Source organism: Dromaius novaehollandiae, chromosome 4, assembly GCF_036370855.1.
Source record: "Dromaius novaehollandiae isolate bDroNov1 chromosome 4, bDroNov1.hap1, whole genome shotgun sequence".
NCBI lineage: Eukaryota > Metazoa > Chordata > Aves > Casuariiformes > Dromaiidae > Dromaius > Dromaius novaehollandiae.
Genome location: NC_088101.1, coordinates 17,840,505 through 17,867,774, shown reverse-complemented (window position 1 = coordinate 17,867,774; position 27,270 = coordinate 17,840,505). Strand labels below are relative to the sequence as shown.

The following is a 27,270-nucleotide window of genomic DNA, read 5'->3' as shown; positions in this document are numbered from 1 at the left end:
TTCAAAGCAGTCAATGTATTTGTATTAAGGGAAGATAGATGTGTAATTTTGCTTACTAGGAAAAAAGTATTAGCTTTTTGACACATTTTATAAAAGCTTTTCAAATATAGCAAGTAAAGAAACGAAATCACAGCCCTTGTCCTGTTGAGTGTTAATAAAATTCCATCTGGTCACTTAGGAGCTGTGCCAACATTACCACACAAAGAGCCTTTGAACTGTTTTAATGTTCAAGAGTCATTTGACAGCTTTTGATTTTCCCTTTTTTGTCAAATACACACCTAATAATGTACAGATGGCTGGGTTCTAACAAGTTTACATGCAAGTAAACTTGAAACTACCCTTGAAGGTAAACTGCTGAGTTTTTTTCTTCGGGTTGTTGTTTGGGTTTTATGTATTTTTTCTAACATTTAGGATTGTTCAGTCTACTGCTGTTCCACTTTCCTTATTAGGCAAATAAAAAGTGAACGTGAAATTTGGTTTATAGCTGTTTTATCAACGCAAACAGTGAGAATCTGCTCAGCCAGCTCTGGGCCAATGGAATGGGACCAGGTACAAAGAATTAAGGTCATGCTAGGCAGCAAGTTAAAGAGCTGTCAAGTGACAAAAATCTTCACTGGGGAACAAATCTCAAGAACCATTCTGAATGGTGAGAGATGTTTCAGCAACAGATGGGTACTATACTCAGCGTGTAAGTATATATTAAATACATAGTTCCTAGTGCCAAAATCAGTTATAGATTTATCCTTTCATCATTGGGTTTAAATATGTGTATTCAATACAGAAAAATAAATTCCACATTGTAATAGCTACTCAAATTTACCATGGAAAGACAAACTGATTTGCCAAAAATGCATTAAAAAGGTCCTGATCAAACTTCGAAGTGAGCCCTGCTTGGAACAAAAGACTGGATTAGGTGACCTCTGTGATCAGGTTGTGTGTATCATAAATACGTAGCACTGAACTGCTTGGCCTTCTCTATAGCTTTTAATGCAAAACACCTAGTAAAATGATCAGAGTAATAGCTAAATGGTAGAGAAGGATTCAACAAGTGTTGGAAGACTAGTAGCGGTAATCTATGCCATCCACTTCTGCATTATATAGAGACAGGTAAAACAATACCTAGTGCTCCACCAGGCTCTCGGCTAGAAGATCAACTGTCCGGAGTGGGACAAAAATGCTATTTCACTTACAAGAAGAGGAAATGTTTAGTAACACTCTCTCCTTTATCCTTTTCCCTCAACACCTTTTAACTGAATCAAGTATAAACTCTATAAATCAATGGGATTAATTTATATCTTAAATCTCTTTAGGACAAGCACTCAGAAGACAGATAGGGGCCTGATTCTGCAACTACTTATATGTGAGTAACTTTTTCATTTTTACTGGACTACTTTTGCAAGTAATCTTCCAGATGTGCATAAACACTTGGAGAAACTAACCTGTAATGAGATGCTAAAGGGAATAAATCTGTAAAAATACAGACTATTGTTACTGTTGCTTTAAATTAATTTATGGGTAATAACAGAATGGAGTGTTGGAAAGGATTTCAATAGAAAGATCTTAGCTTTGACAGTCTTTTCAACTCTTGGCTGCGGACTTAATTAAAACTAGCTATTCTGATCTTATTCAAAGTCATAACATATATGATTGGACCCAAAGAGCAATCTACTAGAGAAAATAAAACAGGTCAGAGCAATGGAAAAATAGTGACTAATCTAGGAAAAGCTTTGAAACTTTAAGAAAAGGTTATAAAAGACCTAATGACAGAGCATAATGACGTTTCTACACACGTTCTATAATTATTCATTTAGTGCTACATTTTTAAAGATATCTAGGCACCTAAAGATGCAGATGTCATTGAAAATTAACAATTTAAGTGATCTACTTTGGTGCTCCTGATCTTGAATATTAAATTTTTGTCAATTAATGTCATTTCTTTGGTTTGCTACTATCCTTTTACATGTAATTATGGGATATAAATTGTTGTACCTGCCTGCAACTGCATACCATTCTATAAGGAAGCCTGAACCTTTAGCATCGTTCTGAACAGTAAACCCTTTAAAAACTCCTAAAGCATCAACATTTGTATTTCCCAGTCCTCTTCCAGGCTAAAAATATTGTTTTGTTTGCTGGATTTTCAAGCAGCTGGTGTTCTCTGAAATTTAAGGTTGATCAGAGCACTCTGGCAAACCATTTTCCCCTGGTTCAGCTATTATTTCTCCAATGCAGTTGCTATTACAGTGTCCTGTGCTGATACAGTTTCCTTAACATGCTGGCTCTGTGAGAAGCCTCTCCCGTGCCTCTCACAGAGCCTAAGACTATGCACATTCACAGACTGAGGGCTCACACAAAGCACTTTGAGGAAATCACATGCAGGGACAGTAAATATTTATGTGTGTGTATATGTGTATATATATATGTTTATATATAAAATAGAAAACTAAATATGTAACACTGGAAGAATAAAGCTTAAAAACAGATTAAAAACAAGTCATAAGTGAAATTAGTTTAACTGTTCCTAATTTTAAAGACTTGAGACGTTTTATTGTGCAGCAACACTCATGTAAACTCTATTTTCCTTCTTGACAACAAAATACATATCCTAAGATCAATTAATCCTCTACACTCACCCCAGCAGTCATCTTTTTGACTTTTTACTGAAACATGAAGTTTTCCCCCAAATTTTCTAACCCAGCAGCAGGTTTAGCACTGCAGCCTCTGAGCCTCTCAGACTGGTGTACTTTACAGTGAAGTCCCCAGATGGCTCACATTCCTTGGAATTGAAATCTTGGTGGTTTATGCTGCTCCCCAAAGAACTTTCATTCTCTGCTTTTCATTTGGTTTTTTTATTTAACTTTCCCCAAACTTACCAAAACCCACTACTATTAATTACAAGCTACATGCTAGTTACAAACTATGTACGAAAACATTCAGCTCTGAAAAAACCCTGCTTGAATTTGATGAGTGTGTGCAAACAAGATTATAATGGAAATCACCTGCAATTTGTATTATTGTTTTGCTTTCAGTGAAAGTTTGTTATAACAATATAGGTTGCAAACCTATCAATGCAAATCACATATTTGTGATTCTAAAACCTTTTACTTAAAAAATTCTTATGAATTAGAATTCATATGGTAGTAAGTACTTGTTTTCCCACATTCTCCTACTAAGTTACTAAGTAAAACATTTTTGTCCCAAGAAAGGAAGGGAGGTGAAGACTAGTCTATAATAATTGTCTTTCCTCCTGAAAACACAGTTGTTAAAAGCTGTAATTCAAAAATTTCCTTTAATAACAGAATTTTCCTTTAAATTAAATTTCCTTTAAATTAAATTTAAATTAAAAAGTTTTCCTTTAATAACAGCAATGTGACAGTCTCCTCATGCCTTGGAGAAAAGACTTATAATATTCTCTAGTGTCAATGAAGGAAAATAAATTGGTCCTGGAGAGTACTGGTTCTTGGCTGGTGGGATTACGTCTGATGCCGCCAGTCCTTCAATTTAGCAGTTTAGCATAAATTACGGACTGTGAGGGCCCCAAATCAACAATATGCACTTTGTAGGGAGATTGTGGTGCCCATGTACTGTAAATTGAAGACTGGGGACTTCATTCACGTACAGTTAGCTTTTTAAAGTTTAGAATTCATCTTGGTGTCGGTATCATTGGTCTAGAAGCTTTTAGGGCCAAAACGTACTCTAGAGTTTGCTTTTAAAGGTATCATGTATTGCCTTAATCCTGGTGTTACTAAGATTAGTATAAAACTGTGGTTAATCCTTCCAGTGATAAATATTTATCTATTAATGCAGTTATTTGTTCTCACTTAGGGATGCATAGGATGCCTAGCATCAATAAAAACACTGCACTGATAGGATCAGCTCAGATGCTCTCTAGAGGATAAGGATTCAACTGAGTTTTCACATAAGACTGCCATAAAGTAGCACTCTAATCAGATGGCAAGATTGAAATGGTGCACAGAATGCTTAGTAAAATCCTATTTTAAAAAAATATTCCCGCAAAACCCACTAATATTCTGCATGATTACCACAGTTATAAGTGATCATTAACCTTTGCACATCATTTAAGAGCTTTATTTAGTAAAAATTATACAACAGTGACAGTGCAGTAAACATGATCCTGATGTTCTGAGGCAACACATTACAGTACAGTATGTATGCACAGCTGGGTAAATCTTAATTCAAATGCTATAGGTCTCAAGTATTACTTAGAACCACTTTGATGAACATTTGAATGAGTGAGAAGATCAAATATGTATCCACTGCAAATATATTTTTGGAGAGAGAAAATCTGGCAGTGCAAATCAGGGGAAAAAAATCTCTATACCTTACATGTCTTAAAACTCATGAGTCACAGTTAAACCATTAATCTGCCATTCTGCAATCAGCTCTGGATGACACCCCAAAAACAAGTGAAATGCTTCCCAGCATTCCTACACATCTGTAGGAAGCTCATGGAAAAAAAGCCCTTAAAAAAAAGTATATTTTTATAAGACAAAGTAAAGATCTCTGCAAAAGGCCACTTGTTATATTAAATTGCTAGTCATTTCTTTCCCCCACAAACAGCATCTGCGTGTATTGCAGAGAAGTGGGGGAGTGCCTTGCTTTCACTGCTTAATAACCATTCCTCAGACTAAGTAGAGTCATATTGACAGAATCTGAAAGGAGTAAGGCTCCATGTGCAATCTGCAGGCCTCAAGAATGAAGGGCAGAGATAAAAGGAGATGTGGTGGAAAACAAGTCTTTGGGATGTGTTTCACAAGAGATACAACCCAGATGCAATGAGATACAGCTGTAAATGTTATGACCCTAAATCAAGAATGTCCATTATAACCTCAAAAACATTTATTCCTCTGATAACTAGTAGATCTTGACTGAACCTTAAATCACAGGCCCCTTAGAAAAAAATCAGGTTTACACACAGAGATGACTCTAGGAAGCCCACCTTCCCCAGTCTCATTCACCCACCACTGAATGTTGGAGAAATTTAACCTTTCTTCCTTTGAAATTCCATAGGTGTCTAGCTTCAGCCCATATCCAGAACTATCCCAGTCCTTTCAGGCAATTCAATGACCAAATTCACATATTAGCCTGATCAGAATCTCCGCAGGTCTGACTCTTCTCAGGCCTTCTTAGAGCATGCCCTATACATACAGACAGCGTAGGAATCCTTGGAGAAAAGCACCAATGTCCCACGGAAAGCAGACAGCAAAAAAATGAACGTGCCTTATACACATTAGCCTGAACATTAAAGTACTTGCACTAAATTCAAACCTGTTCTCTGCCTGAAAGGATTTAAACACAGTTTCTCAGAAACATACTCAAATCACATTTTTGTATTTTTCCTGTAAAGACTGAAACACTCTCTACATCTCCTGTTATGTTTCATTTTAAGCAGTCATTGGATAAAATAAATGAGCAGTCACAGGAATAAGAGCTGGAACTAAACACCTCCAGCTTATTTGAAAAGGGCTGTAACTAACCGGCTACAAACACATACTTGTATTTGCCCTCTTTTTCTGGCTCTATTAATACTAAGGTTCTTGTCTGTCTCATGACACAGCTTCAAGTTCAGGCAGAGAAAAGGACTGAACTGTTCTTCTGTTTTCTGGGTAAATGTGTGAACTAAAAGACTACTGAGGCAGGCAGCCTATCCCAAGGAAGAAGAAAGTGGTAACCCAGTCACACCTCTTCCTCCATTCATATTTGAAAAGGAGGAGTAATATAGGTTCAGGCTTTGATAGAAAAGGTGCAGGCACCCACATTTACAAAACAATTCCAGGCCCTAGGTTTCAAGCAAAAATGGAGCTGACTAGAAAATGGCATGCGTATTCATTATGCAGGGGCTTCTTGCTGAGCTTGGTCATTGTTTTTGATCCTCCTCTGAACTCTCCAGGCACTGTATAGAGAGCCAAAGCCCCTGGCTCAGGTTTCTGAATGCCATACTGGGAGCCAGCACCCAACATGTAGAGCATCATTTGTCTAATGCAGTCCACCTCTGTGCTTGTCTGCAGAGAAACTTCTATTGCAGTAAGCATTTCGGGATATCCATGTTATTTATTTTATGCCATTTCCAAAGACTGTCTCAGAGAACTGTATCGTGACAACTGCAGTTGTAGAGTTATGTTGGTCTACAATGCCAGTAAACTACCCAATATAGACAGACCCTTAGGAGGACTTAGCTACTGATGTACTGCCAGTCCTTTTGCCATTAGGGCCAAGAGATGCTGAGTTACTTCAAAAGGTAGAGTAGCAGAGAACAGAAGTCACAGCCCAGCAAGACTGGGAGGCAGAGGTGATTTTGTGACCAGCTCCTGCCTGTCACAAGGATTGCTGCAGCCTCTAATGTAAGTCAGTGCACTGAGGATTTATTTATGGACTACTTGAGTCAAGCACAGCTAAGAATCTTTGCAACAGTCAATAGTCTGAAACACTCCAACAATGTGCCCTAGCCCATCCTCTGGTGGGCATCTGGCACCAGCATTAGGAAGGAGCAGCACAGGGCTCACTACATCAGATGTTTACAGTGTTTGTGCCAAGGAAATTCCTCTTGGTCAGCACATACGAATCCCACAGAGGCCAGCCACTGCTGGACTGGTGCAAAGGGGCCAAAGTTCAGTTTTTCAACTGTGTTTTTCTAAAACTTCCTCTCAATTATAACGGTCCCTTGAAAGTGGAAGGAAGGAAAGCAGAGAAAAGAATACTTCAGAAGCTGTCACACCTTACCAGGGGAAAGCTTAGAGACACATTTTATGGAGTGAATGTGTGGATTCTGCACATGCCAGAAGCTGCTGTCAATTTTAACTACCGTTGACATACTAAGGTTTTAATGAAGCTAGAGGAAAAGACCAGGATGCTTCTGCATCAGAAGGCATATATCAGTGCAGCTTTGTTGCTGGCCACATTCCACTTACTTCTAGAAGCAGCATGTAAGAATAAAAAAATCACACGTTACCAGGCTTAATATCCTTCTTCCAATTAATATCCTTCTTCCAATTTATTAACTCACAAAAGCCTCCTCTTGAAAGTTATTGAGGTAATATTAATTAATACAGTCAGCAGTTGATCCTCAAAGCAATATTTGTCAGGAAAATTGCTAATCTTTCAGTAAACACAAGATTAAAAGAATCTTCTTTCCTCTTCCTCTTGACCCATTTAGGTAGGTAGTTAGACACAATGAGTAGTAGTTTGGTAACTGTCAGTAACTTTAAATTCCATGCAACTTCAGCGGGCAACAGAACATGCATAGCTCCTTCTATGTCTCACTTAAGATGTCAGGCCTTCTCTTTCCTTGACTGAACACTCCCCTAATCTTTGTCAGTGCTTTCCATCTGTAGTCAGAGTTGGACTGCTTAAAGAAAAAAAGAAATTAAATGAAGGCCCAGAAACAGAAAAACTAACTGAAACTCTGCTAGCACTGAAGAATCTAAAAATCTCCTAGGAAATGCACTTCTGTGCATTGCCACCCTTTTATACTGAAGTTCCTCTGCTCTGTGAGCAGGGTCCACTGTGATAATCCCTTGGAATAGTGCACTCATCTCCCACTAGAGAGGTATGAAATGCTGGGTTCAAAAAGGATTATTCTCTGATCTAATTGAGCAGAAGTTTTGATTGTCCTGTGGTTAGGTCTACACGAAGAGTGCTGTAGGGGCATGAAAACAGTGGTAGGCTCTACCAGATAATGCTGCTAAGGCAGATTCATCTATCTTGGTAAAGCTTCTAACTCCAGGATAATAAAAATTTGATTATTTAAGTTGAAAAAAAATACATGCATAAACGCACAATTTTGTTGGGATAAATGCACCTAAGCTAGATAGGGACTTTTACCCTCACAGTTAAGTCAAGCAGGGGCCATGGCTGATAGATCTGTGGGTATGACTAAACTGGGGGACTCAGGAGAGCTTCTAAGCACATGTTCTGGCCCATCATCTTCCATGACATGGAAAGCTCACAGTATGCACTGTCCACTGCTTAACTAGCAAGCAAATTGGGTGTGCAGGCATGATGAGAGCTGTGGCACACTCAGTAAAGCTTTCACTAGGATGACTGGGAGATCTGGACCCAACTGTGTCCCATGAATTGCTCCTACAAGTCAGTCTCAGTGCATCCTTCATCAGCTAAGTACATAATGTAGCACAGGAGAAGCTGAAATCCCATTAAGACAACACTTGAGAATCTATATTTCATCATCAGTGTGATTCTGCAGAATTGTCTGTTGGGCATGTACAAATTACAGTTTGCCATCCCTTATTCACTTGAGTTAAATGATTGCCAGTAACTCATGTTCACCTGCAAATGCTAGTCTAACAAATACTCCCAAACATTTGTTCCAAGTATACAGAAAATTTTGATTTATTCTAGAACCACAGATATGAAGCATTTATCATTGCTTTACTTAGTATGAAATAACCATACATAGCCCTATACAGGCTGGTCAAACTGCAGATTTTAAGTATGTAATTTGCATTTGCGACCAGTACAGCCTGAAGGTATAAATGCATTTGAAAAGGTATAGCCTTTGGCAGGCAATACTTAATTTGGGACAACGGCTGACACACCTAATAGCAGAGCTTCAATCCAGAGGTGCTTTCAGAAACTTGGGGACTGGATCAACAGAAGTCTCATGAAATTCAACAAGCAGAAGCACCACGCTCTGTAGCTAGGGTGGAATAACCCCGAGCATCAGTACAGGCCGGGAACGGCCTCTGGCTGAGTAGCAGCTCTGCTGAAAAGACCCAAGGGGTTACAGTGGTTGCCAAGTTAAACATGAGCCAGCAGCATGCTCTCATTGCAAATAAAGCAAACTGCATAGTGGCTATATTAGGAGGCGCGCGGCCAGCAGATCAAGGCTCTGCTTGATGCTTGGTGAGGATTTCTGTGTCCCAAAAGTTCTGTATTTGGTTTTGGGTGCCCTAGGTCAAGAAAGATGCTCAGAAACAAGAGAGGGTCTAGGAGAGGGTTACCAAGATGGGCAGGTGCCTAGAGCACATGGCCTACAGGGTGAGGCTGTGGGAGCAGGGCTTATTTAATCTGGCAAAGAGGAGGCTAAAGGGCCACCTAATAGTGCAGCTACTTGAAGGGAAGTTACACAGACTATGGAGGCTTCAAGGTGTAGCTAGACAAAGCCATAGCTGACTTGATTCTGGTGTTGCAACAGTCCTGCAAAATCCTTCCAGATGACAATTCTGTTTGTTCTACGATTCCATGAATCTTCAAATTTCAGCTCAAAACATCTTTACTCATTCTGCTCAGGGGTTTATTACAATGACTTCAAGTAGGACACTCCCATTACAGGTAAGTCTAAGACTTTCTGTGTGAGAGAAATGAAACTCTTTGGTCTTACTAAAAATTAGCAGAGCACAGATTGGAAAAGAACTGATCTCATTATTCTTGCTATCTAACTCTTAGGTAATAATTTTTTTCCTTTTCTTCCCAAGCGGGTAACCCAAGCAGTTTTGGGCTCAAGAATAAAAATCCTCAAACACTGATAAGAGAGGATGAGAGGACTTCCTTGTATGTATAAAATTATTCTTGTCTTGCATTTACTCAAGAATATATGCATTTTTTGGTACTGCTTGAACTCCTACATATGAGAAGAGAGACAGTGTGATTGTAAAATGTCATGAAGACTAAGTCTTACCATTGGGAAAGGGCATGCTGTTGAGTGTGATGGAAAATTATCTTGATTTGTTAAGTCCTTGATATTCCAGAAGGATCTGAGCACAACTTTGAAGACTAGAAAATGTGGACTTCCTTTAACCAAAGGAAATTCATGAGAGGTGAAGACTGGCAGAAGTGGTATGTCAGTTATCCTGCTAGAAAAATAATCTCTAGCAAAATTTAAATACTGGAGAAAGGTTATACATGATTTCTATATTGAAAAAGAAAAGGATTAAAATGTGGCTTCTGGATAAAAAAGGACAGAAGTTGTGAGCTGACAGTGTATGTGATACAAATGGAACATTAGAAATGTACCACAGAGGTGATTTTGTAAACTGCTTACTAACAGAACTGCAAAAGTCTGTCAACTCTCAACATTACTATTAAAAGGACTGGTTAGGAACTTCCCAGCATATCAGCTGTAAGATGGTGTTACACCTATAATGAAATAACTATTGAAATACCCAGAAGCCTTATGTTTTGAGGCACTTAACAAGTTGTGATCTGAACATAGGACTCCAAGCCTGAAAAAGTTGTTTTTATTTCCAGCTGTCAGTATGATACCTTTTGTAGCTTGACAAGTCACTTAATGATGCAATGCCACAGTAGAAAACCACATTTTCGGAGCAATTGTTTTTACACATATTGAACCAATATCTTTTTAGCACAGTGTACTTTTTATTTGTTAGGCTACTTGTTTATTTTCATATTTCAGAGCTCAAGGTAGAAATCATCCAAAGTTTTCACTTATTTCCAGTTTCTCTCTCTGGGTCAACAGCAGCCTTCTGTAGTCCAGTGTCTTGTAAACCCCACAAGAGATTAGGGGTAGAGAAGAAGACAGCTTTTTACAATATCAAAGTTCATTATGTCTGTTCTCTTGTTCTTGTTGCTTTCACTTTTTCAAAGAAATGGATTTTGAGGGGGCTAAATTCGCGTTTGGTCTTACTTTCCTCTTTCACTTTTCCTGTAGTTGAACACAGTATTATTTTCACTCTCTCATTTAACTCATTAGGACATTTTCATGAATTAATGTTGATAAATCACTTTGAAGAGAATTTTTTTATGGTTAAATCTCAGTGCTATAATTTTTTAAATGACAATTTATTTGTCTGTTTGTTACCCATGGTAAGTACATTGATCCGTTCTCTCTAATGCATGAAGAGTCAGATTTCCTCAAATTTGTGTCTGACATTGTGATATACTGGAGTCACTATGCTTTTTTGAGAATACAACTCCTAATTCCCTTGTGCCACAAATTCTCCAGTGTACCAAACATCTGTAGCTCTTTCTGGCTTCCACAGTTGTGAGTCACTGCAGCTCTCACAACTGTAGGCATATCTTAAAACCATTCTTTCTACTAAACCAGAGTGAATATTTAAAAAACAGACTTCTTCAAAATGGTTCAAATCATCTCATATATATGAAGGCACCACGGGCATCACTTTATTACCCATCACTTTATTACCCATTATTCTATGGTCATTTATGCCCAGGCTGAGTATAAATGCTACAATTTGGGCCCAATTACTGTCTTAAATCAAAATTACAGTCACTTTGTGCATAATACAGGACAATGGGGAATGGAGGACATAATATGACTACACAGAGGCTTCAGCAGCAAAGCTGACTTCAACAGATTACCTTTTCTAAATGCTCTGCAACCAGGTCAGCTAAAGCACTGCAATACAGCATCATTTAAAACTATAATGCACACTTAAAATTCTCATTTGATAGAGTTCTTTGTTTTAAAAACAAAGCCATGTCTCACCACTGAAAAAAGCTTTACTTTCATTAAATCAATGCCTTTTTATAAGCTCTGTGTTGAGTGTGCAGACCTTTCATGTCAATTCAACCAGACTTTATTGTCTGATGGTCTTCTGTTATCCTTAGATTCTATTAGATCAAGCAGCAGAAACATCTTCAGTGAAAAGATTCAAATGATACGCTGAGTTTTGGGGACAAACCCACAAAAATTTGTGGGTTCCGCAAATACAGAGTGGAATAATAGTGTGCTTATGTAAACAAGTAAAATTTGGCTTTTAAATCTGCACTGACCATCTGAGAGTGTTAGAGGTAACAATGAAGTCAAACACCTACTCCGTGATCAAAGCCTTAGAAGTACAATACCTGTTATTGTTATACAAATATGATAACTATAATGACCATCAAAAACCTATTCTGGATGTTTTATATGAGTCCAATAGTTAAGTAATAAAAAAACTGCCCCTATATTTTACTTCCAAACTGTAAGCAAAATCAGAAGTGGTCTATTTTGTTAAATGTCTGCGTTTGCAAGAAATTCATGAGTCTGAGGAGGAGGAGAGAGGAAGAAAGGAAAAAAAAAAAGGAGCTTGCAAGAATTCCTCAATTTTCAAACTTGATATCTCATCCTTGCTCTGAGTTACATCTTTACCCACAAACATAGTCTAAACTTAATCTGCACACAGTCGCCCTAGCATATTTTTGATTTTAGGAAATAACTTTCTGGTAATGCAAAAAATATTAATAGATTCATCTATGTATTTTTAAGAGATAAAAAGGGTCAAAAAGGAAAGTTTGTGTTTCCAAAAAACTGCCAAATATTAAGTCATTCTGTAAAATGTGCCTATTAACCAGCCTTCCAAAAAAATCAACAAGTTCTTTATGTACAGCCAAAAATGTTGTTTTGTTGATGACTGTTTCTGAATTTAGAAAAGAAAGCAGTTTAGTTTAAATAGTTGCTGAAGTATGTTGGCTTGCAAGTGACACCTAGTTTGTTGTGATGACTGGAGTACAGTAAACTGTCTGGAATCTGAGGAGCAAAGCATGCTACAAACAATCCAGCAGCCCACATCTGTTGCTTTTTATCAATAAGCCTATTTAATATCAATTACATTGGTTTTTTTTTTAAAAAAAGAAAAACTAAAACAGGCTATCCCCTGCTAATATAAAGTGCTCTATTATCTAGGCCATTTCTCTCTCCAGCCATCTGTTTTGAATTGGATACATGCACTGAACTCAAATTTTATGTTCACAAGAGAAGTCTGCCAGTCTCTCCTACAGAATTTCTGAGAAGTCCTAAACTCTACCTTGTTCTCAACAGCCAAAAAGAACTGTGATGCCTTCAACCCTCCTTGTAGCAGGAAAACTTATCAACAAACACTTCATACCATTTTGGGGATGAGGATGCCTTCCAAAAAAAGCGTAGTGAATTTTTTTGTTTGTTTGTTTCTTTTCACCATTCTTGCCTTTGGAGCATTAAGTGTCCGCATTATAATATATGTCTCATTAGAAACATTGTGTGTAGCAGTCTTGCAGAGAGGGATTCCTAACATTTTCTGGGAATCTGTGACCTTACTATTATCAGAAAGCATCAAAAGCCATTATCTAATGGACACAAAGTAGTTTTCTGAAACAGATTTCTGAAAACGTAATTTTTCTTTTTCCTTATGCTGCTACAAGATAGAACAAAGGTCACTGTATGTATATTAATAACATATGACACCGTGCTTACTATTCCTTTTACAGGATGATGTCCTAATAATACGACCTCCATGTTAAATTGGTTTCTTCTTTGATCAAACAAATTACTATAAACTATGTAATTCCCCCCATTTTAAAGAAAAAATGAGCTCAGCAGATCATTTCTTTAACATAGAATATATGTTATAGAATATATAGAATATAGCTTTCTTCATTTGACAAGTTTCTTCATATGCTGCGTATTAGTATAGTATCATACCCATGAATAAGCACATTTTAATAATGCTTCTGATGGTCATAATTGGCCCAATGTCTGCCACTTTTTCTCCCCACTGTATAAGTTGAAGAGCCTATATTTTGGAGTCTTGAAAGGAAGTGGAAATTCATGCCATTTTGCATAGTGCTACCAAAACAATGCAGTCTAAGCTCTACTGAGCTGGGTCAGCTGAGTCAGAAAAGGAGGATACCAGTCATTTCTATGGTACTCAGCGTGGGCCTTATGTGGGCACAAGAATGCAATATAAATGGCATCTCCATGATCAGGGCCCAATTCTGTATCTCTTTCCTACAAGATGCATTCTTTTATGTATTCTTGCTTCTTGGATTAGGACCTTAGGCAAAACTGAAACATGATCTGATTGGTTGGTTGTAAATGAAAAAACTTCAGCTCTTGGAAATTAGAAAACGGACCACCAGTTTTTCATATCTTTCCCTAACAAAGACAGTGGAAAGGGCATATGATTGAAGAAGCTGTCAGATATTTAATTAATAAAGACAGAAACAGAAGAGTAGAGATGTGGGAGATGGGAGGAAAGAAGGAAAAGAACGAACAGACAACTGGAGGAGGCAGAGAGTAGGAAGAATGTTACAGAAAACTGGGCAATGAAGTATAGAGCCAGGGAAAGAAGTCTGAAGGAACAGAATTGGTGTGGAAGAGTGGGAAGAGTAAGAAAGAATGCTTAGGTAAAATACAAAAGAAGAAAGTCAGGACATTATAACACCAGGCTAGAAAGAAGGGATGCATGCTTTTTGCCTGGGAAGTGCACAGTGTACTCTGGACAGTGCCGCATGTGAATTTATTAACTAGTGTCTTTGGTTGGACTGAAGAACTACCTCACTGTAAACAGGTGACGACATTTCTTACTGCCAAGGTTTAAAGCAAAAAACCTGAACCTATTTGGTTACTGCCAGTGATCCCTTATCATGGCATGTTGCATATCTTTCCCTCAACCTCTATCATTTCTGTGCTTAAACCTAATTCCATATAGCAAGAGTCAGCAGGTCTGCATATCCTCCCTGAGCCTTGTGGAGATTCAGGTAAGAAAGGGTACTGCTTAACAGGTTTTGCAGGATGAGAGCCAATGTATTTGTATAAAGCCTATCAAATGGATTTCTAAATTTATTTAATCATACTAGATATTTTTACAATGAGTATGTTCAGGCACACCAGTGTTTTGCTGCTGTTTGAGGGGTTTTTGTCTTTTTTTTCCCCTAGAATTACATCCTGATCCTAAAATCAGTTCAACACATATGCACAGAAGAGGGAGGAGGGAAAATAATAGCTACTAGTTACTTAAAGACCAAAAAAGAAAAAAAAAAGAAAAAAAGAAAAGAAAAAGGCAAATCAAATGTTGGAATACCACCAAACTGTTCATTGCTGCTGCCACTCCTCTTGATGGTCACGCTCACTCACTGCATTTCCTTCCTCAATGAGCAGTTTAATTTGCATATTTGTACAGCACCTAGCACAACAGGGCCCTAACATAGCCTAAGCCTCCAATGACAGTTGAATGACATAACGAAAAAAGAATCATTATTTTAGCTGCTGCAACAGACTGTAACAGCTTGTTTATTTATCTTGTATATAAGCTGGTTACTGGGTTATTGGAATATGATGTGATCAGACTACACTGATATGCACTCCATGCATATTTCCCTTCAATTTAAGGGCAGGCTGGATGGGACCTCTGGAGTAACTCCAGTAACTCTGAGGCAATTCAGTGACTTCCAGTACGCACACTGGAAGACTGCTTGGTGAAGGGGTCAGAGCTACAAAGATGCTATTACTAAACACACCTAGCTCAGAAGACTGACTACATAGCTTCTGCAGATGCCTGAGAGGAGTAAGTTAAACATTCTGTGGGCAGGAAGATTTAGATAAGAAAGATGCGTACAATCCTGCTTTGGTTTTAAAACCCTTTTCTCTTTTGATGCTTTGTTCCTACTGTTGGGATAAAACAGTATTTTGATTTAAGGAAACATTCCAAAGCCTTCATGTAGCGCAAGTAGTGATCTATCTGTACTGAATTCAGTTAGGCCTGCTGGGTGCTGTAGATTGAGAGCATCATGGGATTTCTCATCAAGAGAAGGGAACACGGATATGGGAATGAAGTTAGCAAGGCTGGAGAAGAGAACAAATGTGCCACTAACCTTGTAATGGTGACATGCGTGCTCAAGGTTGCTTCTAAGGTTAGAAGTGTTAAAATAGTCCCATTAATTTAAGTCACTGGACTGTCATGTCATGAGAGTAGTACAACATCAAAGACAAGAAACTTTTCCAGATAAGCTCTCAAGAGGAATTCTTAGCTGCCAGAAAGCAGGACGTACTTAGGAACATGCAGACCTCATCAAAACACTCCACTCGACCTAGAGACCAGAAAGGTTTGTGAATTCTCATATTTTAATGTTTTTTTTATTTATGCTAAATTGCTCAGCTAGCAGAATTTTTAGCTTCCAGACACAAGATATGTTGTCACACAACTAATATGGATTAATTAATTAATTAAAGGTACAATACTATTTTATAGTTTTTATATGATAGCACAGTTTTCAGTCTGGATAAAATTGAGAGCAAATGAGGTAGAAAGGAGTTTGTAAAGTGGGGATGAAAGAGTATTGTATTTGAACTATAGACACTTTCACTGTACAGAAGATAAAATGGGACAAGGATTAGTAATCTGTTATATTTGGGGGTTTTTTTGGACTGGTATAGTCTAGCGGTATAGATGTTTACTGAAAGATAAGAATGAGATAAGGATAGGGTTTTGAACTGCTGGTCTTGTGCCCTGAGGCTCCTGTATCAGGAAGGCCACAAAAAAGCACAGGCGGTGAGCAGTGGACGTGCTAATTCAAGACCACCAGCAGACACTGAGTTGTCACCTCCCCAGGTCTGCCTAACACAGCCTTCTTCCCCACAGCACTGCTGGCAGCTCTGACACATTTTTCCAAAGTTTTCTTCAGCCCTCATCATGTCACACATCCTACTCTGTTTAGCTGCTCTCTTTAATGCATCTTGATCTCCTCACTTAGTCTCCATCTCTCGCTTTTAACAATTCCATATTCCTCCCTGTCCAGTCCTACTCCCAAGTGTATTTGCAGAACACAGATGATGAGCCTGGAAGAAAGGCTGCTGTTCACCATGTGAATTTAAGCACACATTTGACTGGATTTAATCAGATGCTGAAATGACTTGACAAATCTAAGTCAGTTGTAAGAAATGTCAACAAAAAAATTAAAATTAATTAAAAAAAACATGGAATTTTGCACATTTCTTCAAAATGAGAGCACCTGTCAGGCTGGCAATATCAGTGGATGGAACCAACTGACGAACCTAAACAACTTAACTGACTAAGTTCTGTGACTTTCGCTGAGATATCACTAACATGAGGAATAGTTTGGTGTTTCAGTAAAAGCTCAGAATTGACCTATACCTTAGATGTCCCTAGAATATATGATTAGGAAGCAGTAAGCTTAAGAGCTATAAAATATGAGGAAAATAGGACATGGAAATGGATCTTTTAAAATATTTCCTCTGCAAAAATGGGGGATTATTTTTAATTTTCTTTGATTTTTTAAATGTGTAAATGTAATTCTTATAACAAGTTTGTGTCAAACCTAGAAATGGAAAGTGTGAAAAGAAGTTTCATGTATTTTAAAGTGCAAATGTTAACACAACTTTCTATAGGCATCTATGTTGGCTTGATTTATGCATATTTTGAATTCCAATTACTATAAACACACACACACACACACACACACACTTATTTCCTGGCATTTCTTATCAGGATCTGCAAAGAAGCTATGTCCAATAGTGCTTCAAGTCAGAGACATTTCTAAGACATGCTTTGACAGCAGACACTTAAAATGATACAGGTAAGGTATGCTGTATCTGTTAGGTCTCCAAATGTCTTGCACTAGAGTCCATCTTCTATCTGAAGTTAAATGAATAGCAGTTATTCGGTTTATAGATTTGACAGGTTTTTTTGGGTGTCTGCCGAGTTTGTAATCTACTTGAACTACAGCTTAAGGATGACTGGGGTTTCTGCACAGCTTCAAAGCTCCCTAAACTGTAACTGTGCAGCTCTCAAGACTGAACAAATGTCACCAGGCTACACGCACCGCTTTGAAGCTCCTTGAACCAAAGCCATTTGTTTCACAGTTTACAAATTCTGTTAGGCATATCTGAAGCACATGTAAATTCTAAAACACATCAGCTATTTTTTGGACTAAATGGAACTTCAGCATTCAAATGTCTGTAGCTTTTACCCATCATTTTACTCTAGCCAAACCAATTCCATTAGGTTGCCATTATATAAAATTTGGAAAGAGAAACAAATTTCTAGACCACGTTTAATAAAAAGAGGCCCTGGGAGGTTGTCCATGCTGTGAAAGCTGCTGCTTAGAAAATTCCCTACTAGGAAAAGCTCCCTGTGTAATTAACAATCAAACTCTCATTAAAAAATGTGTCCATTAGTTGGAGAACACACATCAGTGTTTTAAGACTTCTAATTTCCAGAAGTTCAGATGTAATTCCTAATCAACTTAGTTTGGAAGACAAGTTAGAGCCTTAAAGGTAATGCCTCCAACAGTATAGAGACAGCAGGATACTCATTCTCTTAACCCACAGCATGTGCACAGAGCCAGCTGGACAAGTCAACAGTGGTAAGTGGGTTTTCTCTTATGTAAATAACCTGGTCACCATTTAATGTCCCTTTGTCACCCGAACACATGAACTGTACCTGGGACAGAGTTAAGAGGGGAAAACAACCAAGCTTTTTGAGACAGAAGCCATGGATGGAACTCCATAGCCTTCTATCCTGTCAAATAGCAATGGTATTATTTTCTCCTTTATTGAATAAACTTTAGTTTACATTAATATCATATTTATTTATTTTTACATGTTTACAAATAATTAAGGTAAAGTCTCAAAATTTCCAGAAATAGATCAGCTTTATTTGAGGAAGGCTGAGAACTGCAAAGAATCTTCTCAAGGACTGTCAGCTGGAGCCAAAAGGTACTACAAAAAGAGAGGTGAAATATTCTCTAATTTTATTTACATTTATACTCTTTATACTTTTTTTCTGCTTTTTGCAGGGAAAGGGGTGTATAGCTCCTAATTTCTTTCTATTAATTGTATTCTCTATTGTTCCATTCATTCATTTCTTAACCCTCTCTTTCCTCTGCTTCTTGTGTTTCTCTCCCTCCACACATTTCCCTTAAGGGGTTTTTGTTCTTTTCTATCCTTGTCTCTTGTCTGGGTAGCCTTCTCATTTCCCTTATTTCTGCTTTGTTTCCTTAAGATTTCATCTGTTCTTTTGCCCTTTCTCTTTCCACTTTTGACTCTACAGAAAGCCAGATGTTCCTTGCTGACTTCTGAAACTACCTCTGCATATTTTTTTCTCAGGAAATGTACTCTTGAATGAAGCCTTTAACCTAAAGCTTAAGACAAAATTGATTGGTTTCTGTCTTACATAATAACAAAAGACCATAAATAGTGGACTGAACACAGGAACAGTATTCACCAGGGAAGGGTAGTTAGAACTAACCCAACCTCTTTGACTTCCTCAGAAACACAGAATTGCAAACTTCCAGGAACATTACTGAAACAAAAGAGATAGAGTCTAAAATCCGTTGCTTCAGTGTTTGCATTTCAGAGACAAGACTCTTGCTGAAATCAGTCTCATCTTTGGGAAATGCTAATGCAAAACCTTATACTGGCTTAAACTGGTATATTCTGGCTGGATAGAACTAATATGCTGGTGTTGTAAGAAATCTCATTGTTTTAGCAAAAACTTTAAAAGAAGAAAAAAAATGACCTTTTTGTGCAATTAACGCATCACTTTTCCAAGGAATTTATTAGGCTGACTTCCATCCCTTGTAAGAAAACTAGCAAAAGAGCTCTCAAGATGGAAGATTATTTTTCATTAGCTTTCATTCCTCTCATATTTGAGGCTATTGATTACTTTTTTAATAAAAAAAGAACACAGGCTTATCCTCTTCCTGAAAGCAATATTGCACACAGCCATGTCTGAAGCTTAACGCCATCCTGCTTCCTTTACTTAGTGAACCAATGTCCTGAAGACAGGCAGAGGCTTGTTATATCAGGATCTGTGATTCAGTTTAGATTTCATTCACAATAGCCATTAGACTGACCCCAAGGCTTGATACGTATTTGCATGTTTTTATTCTTTAGGGAAAGCAGGAGAGAAAATTGAGTATACTGGGAGGAGGCAGGTGATGTAAATCTCTGGTCTTTCGTGTCTCAGATGAGAAATAGATTAGATGAGCGATGACAGTAGTGCAGCTAAATGGACAATACTTAAATAAAGTCCATTGACATTATTATAGCCTGTATATCTTACACACTTATTTACCATGAGACATTCAGATATTACTGTTAGGTATTGTAAGAAGAGCCTAAGAAATTGCTTGGTCTCGTGCAACTAGCAGGTTGCTTTTGCAGTTTGTTGCCCAACTAAGCATCTAAGCGTGTATTAAGCTTTATCAGAAGAGGCTGCCTTCCATTTCCTGCTAAGAAAACTCATGCTCTCAAAATGGAAGAACATTTTCATGCGCTTTCATTACTCTGCACATGCAGACTATAGCAATACTGCTCTTCAGACAGAAACTGATGTATTCTGTGTATTCTGCATTAAAAAAATATCACATTTGGTGGTTCTCCATCTTTTTGGGCCAGTGGATCACTGTGGAGTGGAGTCACAGGAAACCGTGTTCTTGATTTTTATCATATTAATTTACAGGTGTGGCATAACTGCAGCCTGCTTACCATGGCCTCCACAGGCCACTGCCCTAAAATTGTAAAACTTTCCTGGATAGAGTGTGTTTGCAAAAGAGTATACAAGTTGTGTTTTTTTGAGGTTAAAAACAAAACATTTGACTGGAGGAAGGGGCCAATCCTTGGAAAACAGAATTTGTTACTAAGTAACTGAAAAGTAAAAACCTGTAATTGTTGTTATAAAAGTAAAGCACTGGTGGTGCACCTCATCTCAAGTACTGAAAGTGCTCTACTTCCAGGAGTACCTAAGGCAACTTGCCTCACAAAGCCAAAAATTGGACATTGTTTAAACAGTACTCAGACATGGCTTTAAAAAAACCTGTAAATAAAAGGGACAAAAATGACAATTTTGGGAAGACCGATATTAATGAGAGGAAACCACTGTCCTCTAAGAGAAAACCGCCGTGAGAATGACTTCAGAGGAATAAATATTTGGAGCTAGAGTGGCAGGAGAGGTATTTCCATACAGTAAAGATAACGCAGATCCACGTATACATGATAAGTATTTTTAATGGCAGAAATCTTTTGACTGGAATTAGAATATACATGCTTTATATCATTAGTATATGAATCGGCTAATACCATACCAACCTTTTTAAATATAGAACAGTCCGTATGTTTAATCGTAAGACAACATGTCTGTGCTCCCTGCTACAAAAGCTTGTTTGTTGAACCTGATTTATTAAAGGATATACAAGCTAGAGGAAGAAAAATTAAACACTCCAAATATTCATCCTCAATTTAAATCTGAGGATTTTCAAAGGTTATGCAATGCACTATCAAAAAGAATACTAGAAGCTGAATGAGGGAAGCTATTGTATTGATTTTATGAACTCAAACATGGATCTTAAACATGGGAAGTCATTATTAGTTGCTTGCCTAGGGGAAAAAGACTTCAGTCTTTGTCACTCAATCCTCAGAGCAACAAGAGCTGCTGCAAATGCTACTTGGAGTTTGCCTTCATATTAAAGGCAGTGGGTTCAGGCCCTAATGCGTTGAAGAAGTAGGGAAAAAAGCATGTTCCTCTATTTTCACAAGCATTCTATCTGGTCAGTTATGGATGGGTGCTGTCAGACTCTAGAGGAAAATTATTTCAATCCTCCTGAAAATCATTATATGTAGTTTTACTTACACAGCAAGCTGTAGCAGATCCTTGAGCTGTTTACAAACTCGCCTGCAACTGAAATGTAGCCTTATCTAAAAAGGAGTGCAGCACTCCTTCTGCACTAGCAGTTCTTTTTTGAACAGGTTTTAGCTTTTAGCTACTGCTCCGAAGATTTTATTTTTGGAAGGCAAAACAGAGTTAGCCACAACTAGACTTTGACTAGAATGATTAATAGTCCCTCCGTGTGAATGAAGACAGGCTGTGTGCATCTTTAAACTAAATCCTGGGCTCTTGTCCTTTCAACCCACATGAAAAGACAGACATTCACTACATCGTTATGGCTCTACCTTACTCTGATTAAATATGATAGTTATCCATTTTGAACCATTCTCCAGAAGTTTGGTAATCCTCACACCATTGTTTTAAATGAGGTTAAAAAAGTATTTAAGTATCCCCCATTTCACAACCAGAAAAACTTGAGGCACTGCAACTGCTCCTTTCCATGGAAATTTCTAGTTAAGGATGAAAGACGTATGTGATCTGCGAAGAAACTACTGATTTACCTAAGACCACAGGAAGTGCTGATGTCAAACTCCTGAGCCAAATTCAGGAACTGCCACCCCCTTACCCTGGCCGTGAACCACAGCTCCTCACTCTCCAGATCTGCAAGCAGGATCTGTGACCCCAATCCCACCCTCACGTCCAGCAGGCCGGGCAGGGCTTCAGCCGCTCACGGGGGGCACTCCATACCCACCCCCGGGACCTGCGCCACAGCCATGGTGTCTCTGGGAAACCTGTTTTACAGTGGCTGTTTAGCTCCATGAGGGGAGAGGGTGGGGAAATTCAATGAGTGCTTTGTAACGAAAACCAAACCTTGTATTTCCTAGATTCACAGGGGATTTGCTGGAGGATCCGTCCAAGTAGCGATCAGTGTGACACTACTTAATTTACAATATTAAGACACAGGTAATATGGCTGCATTTGTAGGCATGAGTAATGCTCTCTTCAAAAGCTAGAGAAAGATGAAGCTCCTTACATCTCTCGCAAACAATGAGGAGAGATCACAAAATAATCTTCTGACTGTATTACCCCAACTGTCTCCATTAAGCAAACAATAATTGGGAAAACGTCCTGGGGGTGCCTTATGTAAGCCCTCGCTCCGACCCTTCCTCGACACTTCGGGAGCGCATCTCCCCTTTCCCCCCGTGGGCGCGGGCGGCGGGCGGAGCGCACCGCGGGGCTGACCACGCTGACATTGAGCCGCCGGGCGCCACTGACAGACCGCAGCGCAGCAGCCGCGCAAACTTTGCACTGCAGGGGCCGCGGCTGGGCGCGGCGGCGGCGGGGCTCCGCGGCGACGGGGGGCCGGGCCGGGCCCGGCGGCGCCGAGGCGGGGGAAGGCGGCCGACGAGGAAGTTGCACGAAGTCGCCGCTCCCCGCCCGCCGCAGACGAGCGGGCGGCGGCCTCGGGGGGCAGCGAGGGCTGTGCAGCGCCCAGCGGGGCCGGCGGGTGACTTACCCATGGTGCCGCCGCGGCCTCGGCCTCCTCCTCCTGCTGCTGCTGCTGTCGCTGCTGCTGCTGCCGCCGCCTCTCCGGGGCGCGGCGGGCGGCGCGGGAGCCGTGTGCGCGGAGCGGAGCGGAGCGGGGCGGGCGCGGCAGCGGCGCGGAGCCTGCGTGCGGCGCGGCTATGAGTCAGGGTAGCACATCCGGGCAAGGCCGCCTGGGAGACACCCCGCCCGCCCGCCGGCACCCTGCCGCCGCCCGCCGCCGCCGCCGGGGAGGGGCGGGCACGCAGGCAGGGAGGAGGCGGTGTGGGGCCGCCCCGCCAGCGGCAGCACCCCCTCCGGCTGCGCGGGGAGGGCGCGGGGCGGTGCCGAGGCGGCGCCGAGGGTGGGCCCCGCGGGGGGCCGCCGCTCCGGCCCCCAGGCCCGGGCGTCCTTTGTTAGCGCGGCGGAGGCACGGGGCCGTGTTGCCGCCGCGGCGGGGGCGGCCGTTGGGCCGTTGGTGGCGGCTGCGGGCGCGCGGCGGGGGCGGCCGTTGGTAGCGGCTGTGGGCGCGCGGGTGGGGCGACCGTTGGTAACGGCTGCGCGCGGGGCGTTCGCCCCCCCCCGCCGCGGTCTCTGTGCCGTTACCTGCCCTGCGGGCGGCGGTGCGCGCCCGGGGCTCGGCCCGACACCTGCCCGGGGCGTGCGGGAGCAGGTTTCAGGGGGTTGGGGGGATTTCCCTTGCGGCTGTTGCGCAAAAAGGTGGAGAGATTCTTACATTTCCTCAGAGGAAGGGCGCGTCAGGGCTGCTTGATGGCTGAGACTGCTCACTGGTGAGAGAAAGTGAGGGCTGGGAGTCAGTTTAGCTGCTGTGGGACCAGGCGCTGGAAGGGGATGCGTTCGAGTTTCATTTTTTTGTGTGTGCGTGCGCTTACCTATGTGAAGTTTCTGTAAAAGCGCAGGCCGTGCTGAGGCTCCTTCCCTGTGATCATCCTCTGTGTTGGGCTGCTCTAGGGCAAAAATGCGATGTGTGTAGAGAGATGGGATGATTGAAAACAGAAAGCAAGGTATTAGTGTGTGCTCCATGCCTTTACTTCAAACGCTTGTCTAAGAAAATACGCTTAATCTAAGGACAAATATTTTGCAAGATAGGAGAATTAAACTGGATGAAACATCAAATAGGTTTTGAGGTGGACTGTGTAAGCCAAACGACTGGTGGAGGAAACCACCAGGCAAATTCTTGGTGCTTTAAGCCATATTTTGCTGAATTAACATTGTGAGTCTTAGAGCTGAAAGTGAAAGGCTTCTACACAAAGTAATTATGTGGGGAAGATGTTTTTAACAGGAAAACGGATCTCTGTAGTCTGTGTTCCCCCTTCCTTCCTGCCCTGGGGTACTCTGTAACACAGCAAATGATAAGGAGCTATTTTGCTCTTAAAGTCTCCTCGTTATGTTGCTTTTGCTGGGAGCCATTTCTCTGTAGAATTTGACTAGATCTTGTAGCATTTTCCCTTTTTCCAAATCTTTCTACGTTCACATATATATAGCTTTACCTGAATAAATATGAAAATATGGCTAAACAGAGTAGAACCAATGAGTGCGATGGATGGTCTTGCTTGCATTATAGAAATGGAGAGGCAAGGAACAATTCAGGTAAGTGAGACAAGAAATTTAGGATGAGTTGTCCCCCACAGCAGCTGCAAGAGCACCGGCAATAGTCCCTTTCCCCAGCAGTCAGCAGCTTCCAGGGGTTTCTTCTTGAGGAGAGATCCTGGGAGCTTTTATGCCTATAAAAGGACAGTATTATATGATAAGCAAAGAATAATTTGTCAGCCCTCTGTGGAGTGCAGAGTGAACACGACTGGGTTTGTCCACTTGCATTGGTATAGCCTTATGATTCACAGTCTTTCCTTTTGACATCAAGATTTCGTGGTTGACTTCAGCAGGGTTAGCTACTGGCCCGTTATGTATAGCTTTACACTACACATACGTAATTGCATAATCAGCTAATGTTGAAAACTAGAATGTTTTTACAATTGTAACATAAATAAAAGGCTTTTGTAACTGTTTTTGTTGCACTGAGACTACAGAAGAATTCATATCGGAACACGTTGCTTTTTTGTCTGTGGTTTGTCTAGTTTGATGCCTAATAAAATACAGGGATTCTTAAATGACTCTAAGTGGTGAAGGGTTGCTGTATGTTTCTGCCTGATATATTTTTCTGCCTTAATCTATTTTCAAATCCTGGCTGAAATTTTATCTTCTGTATTTTTCCCTTTTTATTTCTTTCTCTCAGCAAGAATTTTTACTATGACTTTGTAACTGCGTCCCAAATGTTTCCTCTATTTGTTTGGGGGTAAATGGAGGCTGTGAAATTCTGTTCTTGCTGATCTCTCCCAGAGGGATGGTGAAGGAGATACTCCACAAACTATTCTGTATTATCCCACGTTCTCATACCTGGGGTAAATCAGAGCAAGCTGTAAAATGCAAGGGTTTCGTCTTTGCAAGTTTACTTGCATATCTTGATTGAAACACACATGTATATCTTTGCACAATCCAGAAAGGTCAGATTATTACCTGCTCCAAAACAGGATTATGAGGACAGCAAGTTCAGAAAGAGTGACAGTGACTGCCAGAAAGAGGGCTGGCGCTATAGAACTTCTCCAGCTGTGTTTTTAGTGGATCCAAAAGTACTGCAGAAATGTCAAGGAGACTTCTTGATCGTTTGGACTGAATTCCTATTAATTCTAGGAGAGAAAGAGAAAACTCCAAAGCTGAGAACACTTAGGGCTTTATTTTTGTCAATCTCTGAATTAGGTCCAAGTGTACAACAGGATAAAGATGCTGTAAAGTAATTCCAAATCAAAATGTGCCGGTTTTGCAGTTGGTTTGTTCCTGCATGTATAATTACCTTGCAGAAGGAAGCTTTAGGAGAGGAATTTCCATGTCCAAAAGAATATATAGGAGATCTTTGGGCTGTCAGGCTTTTTGGATACTGTATCTGTAAAAGACAATATGCAAAATCAGTGTGCAGAGTTCTTAAAAAGTGATTAGCAACTATAAAGTGTAGTATAGTGATGCCTATGAGAATATCTTATTAAAAACAATGAAATGATGATGTCCTTGATGTATTCGTCAAGGAAAATATTAGAAAACAAGTATCTGAGGAAAACTGGAAGCTAGAAGCTATGTATTAAGTTACCAGTGAAGTTTGCAAGAGAAGTCAGAAAGAAAACTATACAAGTACATTCTGTAGATTTCAGAGGTTGTTTAATTCTGTAGAGGGGAAGAGAAAGGGATGATATCCTTTGGAACAGCTTATAAGGGATGACTGCTTGTTTCTGCACTTATAACTGCATCTATGAAAACTGAGTTGCAAACTATAGAAATTATGAAGTTGCTAGTTAGCAATGTATCTCTGCTCCCAAGCACTGACTCTGATATCCTGCAAAAAAACATGGAAAGCTGGGTCAAATTGATCTTCCAGTGCTTACTACTTTCTGAATTTTCCCTTTCATATCCTGCAACAATTTCAGATTCCCAGCACATCTCCTCAGCCCTGACATAGCAACTCCTTGAAAATCTTCTGGCATACATTATCTTATTTAATTTGACACAAAGGTGCATGTAAGGAATTGTCTCTGTGCTAATGTTAGGAACCTATCTAATGAACAAGAGGAGGTGGAGCTGCTCAGGTAGATAGGGAAATACGATATGGATGGTATTACTGACTCATCTGTCCCACAAGGAAAGAAGGGCATAGAAAGTGGAAGTGGAGCTAGCACTTTACCCCTTTTTTCTGATTTTGGTCCATTTCACTGACAACCCTTTGAGTCACAGCAGCTTGGGGGCTTCAAGTTCTTGCTTGTAAAACTAGAGACGGAGATCTTGCAGGGCTGTCTGTGAGATCACACGAGGAAGCGGGACAAGCTACTTCTTGAGGTATTCTTGTAACATGTGAATGGGAAGACAATGGCGTGGGCCGGGGAAGAGAGCGTTCCCAGGGTGACGACAGTTGCTAGATATTTTCTGTCCCTAAGAGTAAGCTGTCTCACATTTTCTGTGTGGTAAGAATGGTTATTAATACATAAGTTAACACCTGACTTTGTTCTGTGATAACTCGTTAATGTTTCTATATCCTGTGTATGAGTATTCATAATAAAAAGTCATTCTGGTAGTTGCTGGAAGTTGAAATTGGACAACTCCAACCTTGACATAAGGTACAACTTTCTAGCCGAGAGTGCAATTTAAGTGTTAGAATGGCTGACCTGGGAAAGTGAAACCTGGGAAACTCATGGTCTCATGCATCTTTTACCCAAGCCTAGCTATTGTTTAAAAAAACAAAGCTTTAGTTTGGCTTTAGGAAAATTTTGTGTGTTGTGTGTAAGCAAGTATGCATCGTGGGTCTGGCTAAAAGATTGCCGTAACCCTTTCTGGCCTCAAAATCAGGGGCTTTCTGAATGCTCACTGT

At 40.1% G+C, this 27,270-nt stretch overlaps 1 protein-coding gene and 1 long non-coding RNA gene across 4 annotated transcripts in view; one reads left to right on the top strand and one right to left on the bottom strand.

The window, feature by feature from the left end:
* Nucleotides 1–20,385, top strand: part of LOC112988598 (uncharacterized) — a 97,835-nt gene extending 77,450 nt beyond the window's left edge. Inside the window, exons 24-27 of the long non-coding RNA XR_010388888.1 lie at nt 1,311–1,360; nt 9,450–15,795; nt 17,199–17,286; nt 18,352–20,385. This is a non-coding gene — a long non-coding RNA (uncharacterized LOC112988598). The remainder of the gene's footprint in view (nt 1–1,310; nt 1,361–9,449; nt 15,796–17,198; nt 17,287–18,351) is intronic.
* RAP1GDS1 (Rap1 GTPase-GDP dissociation stimulator 1) overlaps nt 1–23,099 on the bottom strand; it is a 106,517-nt gene extending 83,418 nt beyond the window's left edge. For all 3 annotated transcript variants that reach the window (XM_064510506.1, XM_064510508.1, XM_064510507.1), the window contains exon 1: nt 22,834–23,099. In XM_064510506.1, coding sequence (XP_064366576.1) covers nt 22,834–22,837 — 4 coding nt within the window. In that variant the 5' untranslated portion in view covers nt 22,838–23,099. The remainder of the gene's footprint in view (nt 1–22,833) is intronic.
* Nucleotides 23,100–27,270: the final 4,171 nt, after the last annotated feature.